The 8204-nt window shown below is 34.1% G+C and overlaps 1 protein-coding gene across 3 annotated transcripts; it reads right to left on the reverse strand.

Annotated features, from left to right (window-relative positions):
* Positions 1 to 476: 476 nt before the first annotated feature.
* Positions 477 to 7730, reverse strand: LOC104248862 (cytochrome b5-like). 3 transcript variants are annotated; one of them, XM_009805208.2, is made up of 4 exons: positions 7552 to 7730; positions 7327 to 7427; positions 1322 to 1388; positions 477 to 1022 (listed from the first exon to the last, which is right to left on the reverse strand). In XM_009805208.2, exons 2-4 carry the CDS (start codon positions 7402 to 7404, stop codon positions 772 to 774), a joined length of 396 nt encoding a protein of 131 aa, XP_009803510.1. In that variant the 5' UTR covers positions 7405 to 7427; positions 7552 to 7730; the 3' UTR covers positions 477 to 771. The 3 variants fall into 3 exon arrangements, with proteins under 3 accessions (XP_009803510.1, XP_009803511.1, XP_070025471.1); XM_009805209.2 differs by having other exon boundaries at positions 7327 to 7457; XM_070169370.1 differs by lacking the exon at positions 7552 to 7730 and having other exon boundaries at positions 7327 to 7519.
* Between the last annotated feature and the right edge of the window lie 474 nt (positions 7731 to 8204).

The following is an 8204-nucleotide window of genomic DNA, read 5'->3' on the forward strand; positions in this document are numbered from 1 at the left end:
TCTGCCACAAACACTTATGGTACTATGAATAATGACGACACATTTTTTATGGACCATTCTAATCTCAGCCCTTTTGTTTTATATGGGAGTGTCAAATTTGCAACAATTTTTCCTCAACTTTTCTATTTTTCATGTCTTTTGGACGTTTCTACTCTGATTGCAGCAATCAACTCTTCCAACACCCCTTTCGTAATGGCAATGTTTTTCTTCAGTTATTCATTTTTATGAAGAATTCTCCTTATACAGCCCACCCAAACGGCCCCTGAAGTGAAAAATATCTTAAGTGGAAGAAAGGAACATACAAAGACGCGAGATGAAATTGCAGCAGTCAATCCATGTGTTAAACAGTACATTTACTATAAATTGGGAATTCCAACTTGGCAGCTATGCGTACCCTGAGCAGCAATAATGTATACGCAGACCTTACCTCTATCCCAGGAGTAATATGCGACTATGCGTACCCTGAGCGATACCGATTTATGTAAGAACCTATTTATTCCACCAAAATAAAGAACACTTGTGTCATAAAACTTGTATTCTAACATCCACTAACAGACAGCATTACCAGCAGTGACATCCAACAGAGGTAACAAAGTCTTAATATCTCAGCATCCCAGTAGAACATCCAACAAAGGGTAGAAAATACACATAAGCTGAATAAAGGATACTAATCCGTAAGACTAAAACACTACATATGAAAATGGCAAGCAGCTTATGAGAAAGTTGTATTGTATTCCATACGCCATTGCAGCTTGAAATATGACAGTTGATCTACTCTTTCTGATAAAAGGAACGCAAGGCAAGCGCTACGCCCAATATCAACAATGGTAACAAGAATTGCAATATCTTCGATAAATTTCCAGAACCCTGGTTTCCAGCGGGTGGTGGCGTTGCAGGCGGAGTATATTTGCGCTCAACAGGAAGGGTAGAACTGTCAATCTCACCAACGTAGTATTTCTTCATCATCTCTCTTGCATCATCACTGTGACCAACATCTTCAAAATCATCTGTTGCATCCTTCCCTATTTACCACACAAATTTAACACGTATCATATCTCAATTAGTATGTCGGCCAGAGGCAGATGCAAGGTATCGGTACCAGGTTCAACAGAACCCGGTACTTTTGGCGTGTAACATAAATTTATGTGTAAAGATTCATTAATATTGCAATATATAGCAATACGAAGCCATAATTTAAAAAATACAATGGGTTCAATGCTAAAAACTTTATAGGTTGAACCCACAAAACTTAACTCTTAGATCCGCCTCTGATGTCGGCTCACGAAAACTACTAAGATACCCTCTAAGTGGTTAGTCTTACCTGTTGCAGTCAGCAAGACATCATCACCTCCAGGATGATCATCCAGAAATGAGGTTACATTATAAACCTAAGATCAAGTTGTCAAACATGATATCAAAAGACAATAGGATATTAAATGATAGCAACAGTAAACAACAATTAGAAAAACACGGATAAAACAATGCCGCCAGCGTAGGAGGTTTTGCTTTATGCCTGTTGACAACAGTATTTATTTCCATAGGTTAAATAGAGTCTATGTCAAGAACCAAAAGTGATGACAACTATGTAATATTACAGATTCAGGTTCTGATGTATTCGTTAATCTGGATTTCTTACCTTATGCAACATCTAGAAATCTTAGAGAACATGAAACCATTCTAAAATGCATCATGGTCAGTTAACACTAAAAATTGGAAGTGCAGAAACGGCTTCAAGCTATAACATTCAAGTCGAGCATTTTTACGTCAGTGGATATACCAAACACAGCAGCAAGTATGAAATATCATAAGACAGGGAATGAGAGAGACCGTTCATACTAAAGAATCACATTATAAGAGTGAGCAGGAGAGACGAAATAGCACGGTCCTCCCCACAAGAGGAAAAACTTCTCTCCATGTATTTGTGTATGGACAATGTAGCCATTACATGGAAAACAATGTATATGTAACTCGGGATTGATTAAGAGGCCGTTTGGACATAATTTTTTTTCCTTTTATCCAAAAAAAATTCACTTTTTTTCGAAATCAGCGTTTGTTCATAAAATTTTCAATTTTTATTTGAAGATGCATTTTGGAAATTTTCGAAAATTTGAAAAACTCCAAAAAACTGGTTTTCAAAATTTTCACTCAAATCACTCACAAAACAACCCAAACTGAAATTCATGTCCAAACACAACTCTAAATTTCAAATACCATTTTCACTAGAAATTTTTTTTCACCATTTTTTGGAATTTTACAATTTTTATGTCCAAACTCCTACTAAGTGTCATAATTATAAATATATGAGAAGTTGCAACTTAGGATACACTGGTAGCAAAATGAAACGGAGAACAGATAATGAATAAATTGGTCTAGCTGGAAACTAATGGTGATTTAGAGGTTATTGATAATACTGGATTATTGGGAAAAAGTTAGACCAACGAGGAGGTCAAGAGCTTGTCCAATGAAAGAGCACACGTAAATGAAACGGAGAACAGATAATGAATAAATTGGTCTAGCTGGAAACTAATGGTGATTTAGAAGCTATTGATAATACGGGATCATTGGGAAAAAGTTAGACCAACGAGGAGGTCAAGAGCTTGTCCAATGAAAGATCACACGTAGACAGGCCTTCGACCATTTACTTGTGACGTCATATAAGGCTAGTGGTAAAGGAATAGCAATTAAAGATTTCGTCTACCTCATGATATTGCCATGTTCCCAATTGGTAGAGTGCTGTATGCTGGTGCATAATTGTTCCTCTAACAGTCACATATTTCTTAGCAATTAGCACTCTGAAATATCATAGGAGAAATAAAACCGAATTGCATTATCTTCACCCAACAGATTTGGTCTTTATTATGTAGTTGAAAACCCAACCTAATTTATTTCTCATACTTCCTCTCTTCTCTACTGTATAGTATTTAAGAAATAGTTATGCAGGACTCTACACATTGTCTTTTCTGTTGGACAGGATTTTTATTTTCACTAATTCCCAGAAAAACATGTCAATTTGTCATTGGTTAGATTGGGTTAGAGACACAGCTCATAAAATTTTAACATCTGGAAAAAATGAATTTTATCAATGTAGTGTAAAATTTTGTAATGTTCACACTTTCAGTTAATTTCTTAATTTTCTCTAGCTTCCTTCCCGTAATGTAATACAATAATCTCCCTACAACTCGAGGTACCTCTCATCCCAATTTATTCTCAGGAAGACATTCTTTTTGTCTTAGATTCTTTTATCTCTGAGCTTTGCTTTGTCCCCTTCGCTTTTAAGTTCATTGTCACTTCGATATTCAAATTGATGCCACAAAGCTTCAAGAATTTAAGACCTATACTTAACACACTACATTATGCCTTCTTTTCTGTCTTCCTTTTTTTAAAGATATATCCTTGGTGTTCTAATTTTATAATTTCTAATTCGCCTTATTTTGAAATATTTACTGGTGCTGTTACTTCATTCCTTTAATTATTATTTTCAGAATTGCATGCACAGGTTTATGCTCTAAACCCCCTTCACTTTCACTCTTCTCTTTCTTCTTTATTCTATTCCTTTCTCCCTTCTGTTATTACTTTGTTTAATCCATAGCTGATACTTGCCATCTTCTTTGAAAATAAAGTAGGGCAAAAAGTTTCTTTCTTTTGCATTTTGCCTGCCAAACGCCAGTGTTTATGTGTTTTTCTTTTAGGTAAGTTAAATGCCTATTAACATGTTAAAAACAAAGTATTTGGGTTTATAACTCAAAAAAAAAAAAAAGGGCGGATTCAAGTGAACAAAATCTTACTTAGACGACATTTGGTGCATCTTTCTTACTTGCACATCTTAATTTCATTTCTTATTTCTGCTTTTTCCTATCTCTATTTACTCCATTTGTTAAATTTTAGCTTTCCCATTTCACTATATAGGCCTCCCAACTCTATAAGGTGAAAATATAAGCTTATATTATTGGATAACATGCTTCTCCCAATAACTCTTCAGAAAAGCAAATGAGATTCTCAAATTTTTATGTTTTATTTTGAAAATATAAACTTCATTCACTCAGCATCCAGAAGATGCAAAGGATTAGAAAAAAGAAGTAGCTCCTACACATTGTCTGATAACTCCTAGCAAGAGATAGGGAGCTTATAAAATGCAAAGAAGTGTCAATATTATTATTACATTACAGAGCCTACTCCAAGCAAAAAGATTCATCAAAAATCTCTAGCCTTCAGGAAGTGATTAGGAGTTGAAATCCCTTCAAAACAGTAGTGGTTTCCTTCTTTGCAAATGCACCAGATGATCACTGGCAGAAGTCAGAATCATCTTCCACATGTTTATGGCTTTCAAATTCTTAATTCATTTGATCACAAAAGTTAAAAGTGTTAGATTTATTTTTTATTTCTAGAAAAAAGATTTGTTGTAATTGATTATACTAAGTACACGCGTAATTGAGTCCTAGATTTTATTACAGCATAAATTTTGATAGGCATTTCTTTTTGGTAACCTAGAAATCTGATGTCTCCAGTCTCGAAACTCGGTGGATAATGAACCTTCCCCATTACCCTTCTCTACTTAAACACCACACTTGATTTAACTGTTATGATTCGAAACTCATGACATGCGCCTACCACACGTTCCCCCTTATACTACCTTTGCTATTGAACCAAAGCACTGGGAGGCACGAATTATGGTGGGCATTATTGTGCAGCCAATAATGTTTTCTCAACTATACAGCATTTTGTCCTAAAGATGGAATATTACAACTTAAACGGTTTAATATCTTTCTGCCACCATTTTTCCACTTTTCGCAAACATATTTGTGTTCAAGATTGTTTTCTTCCTGTCACTGTTAAATCTTTAAATGAAATAAGGGCAGAAATATGTTACCTAATATTGCTTCGTCTCCCCCAAGTTTCATCAAAACAGCATGTCAATATTTACCTGAAATCCATCAATTTATGTTTTCTTGGGGGTGGGGTGCATTTTACCCTATTTCTCATTTAACTTGACTCTTATATGTTATATTCTTATGACAAAAAATATATTTTTCCAAATTCCTGAATAGTCTGTAGAATGATTAATACCATTTTCCCTGGGATAAAATGGTCCCTTGTATTAGGAGAGAAAGGGTTCTTAGGACGACTCGCCAAAATATATTTTTTCTGCACCCAAAAGACATGATAGAATGAGGATGATGCCTCCTCATCCCACCTCATCTGCCAAACCAATTATGCACTAAAGATTGAAGGCTTTGTTTAGTTATCATTAAGATTATCTACTAACCAATTCCAGGACGCAGAAGCCAGGGAGAGTAAAAGGCTAGAAAGACCGATAACACATACATAAATTACGACACTGCAGGATAGATAAAAATAATTAGAAAGAGACGGCAATCATTTGTTAATAAGGTAGAAGGAGATAGTAATCATTATAGAAAAAATTGGTGATAGGGCTACCTTGTTGAGACCGGTAAGCAGAAATGAGACAAGCAAAAGCATTAATGCATATATTCTACAAATATAATATGATGAGGAAACTTAAACTAAATTTAAAGAAAATATGGATACCTTGATCAAAGGGCTTTCAAATTACCAACAATTATTTATAGGAAGAAATTTGAACAGACATGTTGGTAGATACAGTAATGACTTCCATAGACTATGTCACAATATATTTACGGTACAAACAAATGAATAAGGGAATGCTATGAAGAAAAATTATTTCGTATGACCTATAGACTCTAAGAATCAACACGAACTACTTAGCGTTAGCTAACAACAAAACACAATGAACATAAAATATCTATATAGGCTATACTAATGTGTTGGGAGACTTTAACAATTGTTGTTATATTTGGGACAATATTTGTTAAGTCCTTTTACCTGGATCAAGACCTAGCTTGTATAATGATAAATATGAGATTGAGAGAAACATTAAGTTTCGAATCACGATACTTGCCTTAAAAAATTTAATATAGTATCGCAATGAAATGAACCAAAATAATGTGAAATGGATACACAAGCTTCATAAATCCAATCTGAAAAATTCCGACAGAGACATAGTTGATTGGTTGATTGATTTATGAACATCAATTCGTCAAGATATGACCTAGATGTCCATACTAGAAACTATTTCCTTCTAGTTATAAAGAGTACTTCGAGTTGAAATGGTATTATAACAACTTAATCAGAGTCAGACCTACATGGGGAGTAGAGGGGTCACTGAAACCCGTTAGCCTCAGCAAAAACCGCGTATATATATATACATACATACATATATATATATATACATATACATTATATATATAGACACACATATACAGTATATATATATATATATACACACACACACATTTGTATATACATCAAAGGACACCTTAAATAATTTTGATGTGCCCCCTCAAACATAAAAGCTGGATCGCTCCGTTCGTTTAACACACTGCATTTGTTTTCTCCTTCACTAGATTACCTAGGTTCAAGACCCAACACCAGCACTATTTTTCATTTTATTTTTTTTCCTCTTTGTATTCAAGATAGTGTACTATTCTGTATTTAGTGCTCAACTTGGGTTTTTTTCCTTTATCTTTTCTAATTTCATGAACAATAATTTAGCACTAGTACATACGCAAAATAGTCTGAAACTCCTTTTGAGAAACATCCTTCTAGACGTCGAAAAGGTTATAGAGAGAGACATAAAAAGATTAAAGGAAATTGGAAGGGGATAAGATATTCCATTAGCAAGAAGTCAATCACCTTCCTTGGTCATCAAAAAAAAGAAGTCAATCACCTTCCTTATCCTAATAACTAAGTTTATAAGCATTACCATTTTTTGAACGGTATGAAAATAAGCAATTCATCCAAATTTCCCCCAAAAACAGTGATAACCAAAAAACCTTCTGCCTTCAAGGATTACTTCGGCAAAGTAGCAGACATCCGTCGATTCAACGACGACTGAGACTGGTTGGACTGCTTAACATACTTTTAATCTTGATCTTATTTGACTAAGTGTCTTGATCTTATTTGACTAAGTGTTTGATATTTTTGAACATCCTTTCGGTCACTGACTCATAGTCATTAAGTTTTCAAGGAGTTAGCATTCCAGATTTTATCATAACTAGCTGACATATCTATGCTAGAGATAGCGGTGCCCCGCGCTCAAATCCTGGGTTAGCCTTTGCTTATAATAGCCTAGAAACGGGGAAGCAACTAAAACTGTAGTAAGCCCCCAAAAAATTATTAAATTTGTGTAATCCAGCAAACGAATCTATCAGAAAAAGTAGCAAATCAAGCATAGAATCAACAGATAAAGTGATAGTGGAACATGCAAAAAGAAAAAAAGAAGCTTGCCTTTCCAAAGATGATAAGCCAGCAATCATCTTTCTTGTTGTGCTCCGCCACCTCATTAAAAGCATGAACTTTGCTCATCGTTGCCGATCACCGGATACAATCTAATCAAATGGGAAAACAAAAAAATAAACCTAGAAATTGTAATTAAAAGTCAGAAATCCCAATACAGATCATACAAAAAAGAAATGAGATTGAGACAAGATGCAAAACAGAAACTCAGCTTGCCTCTGAACTTCCGCCCACCGCCAACAGCCCCACGCTACTTACAAAATTTTGTATTAGTCAAACTTGGTAATGTGTTTGGTCTATTATGGCCGTTTCCGCTTTTGTTTATTACGCATACCAATACCCGATCCCAATGAATTAGGATACTTATTTTAGGCTGGTTCACGCAAGAAGCTTTTACTGACGTTTCCCTTTCTTTTTTCATTTTATATCAGAGGTAGGTGGGAAGATATCATCAATAGTGCTCTTATTTTCTCTTTTCTTTTTAATTTTCTGGTCAATTTAATTCTTACTGACATCTTCTTATCGTAAATTCCATTAAATTCAAATACAAGTTACGTAGTTTGGTACAATTTTTTTTTTTATTTCTTATTCATATTTAACTTATTCGTTAAATTATTTTTCTTTCATTTTCTATCAGTAAATACAGTTCAAGTAAATTGGGACGACAAGAAATGTGTGTTAAATAAAGGAATTTTTACCTTCTATAGTAAAGGTAAACACCTTATTTATTTTAAATAAATACCATTTAAAAAATTATATTCTATAAATATCTTTTAATGTTTATAGCAAAATATCTAATTTTGGTTACCTCCTACTCTTAATCCACTATATACGCTATTCAGTTACAATATTTTATTTCTCTCACTACT

Source organism: Nicotiana sylvestris, chromosome 1 (assembly GCF_000393655.2).
Source record: "Nicotiana sylvestris chromosome 1, ASM39365v2, whole genome shotgun sequence".
In the NCBI taxonomy this organism is placed as follows: Eukaryota; Viridiplantae; Streptophyta; class Magnoliopsida; order Solanales; family Solanaceae; genus Nicotiana; species Nicotiana sylvestris.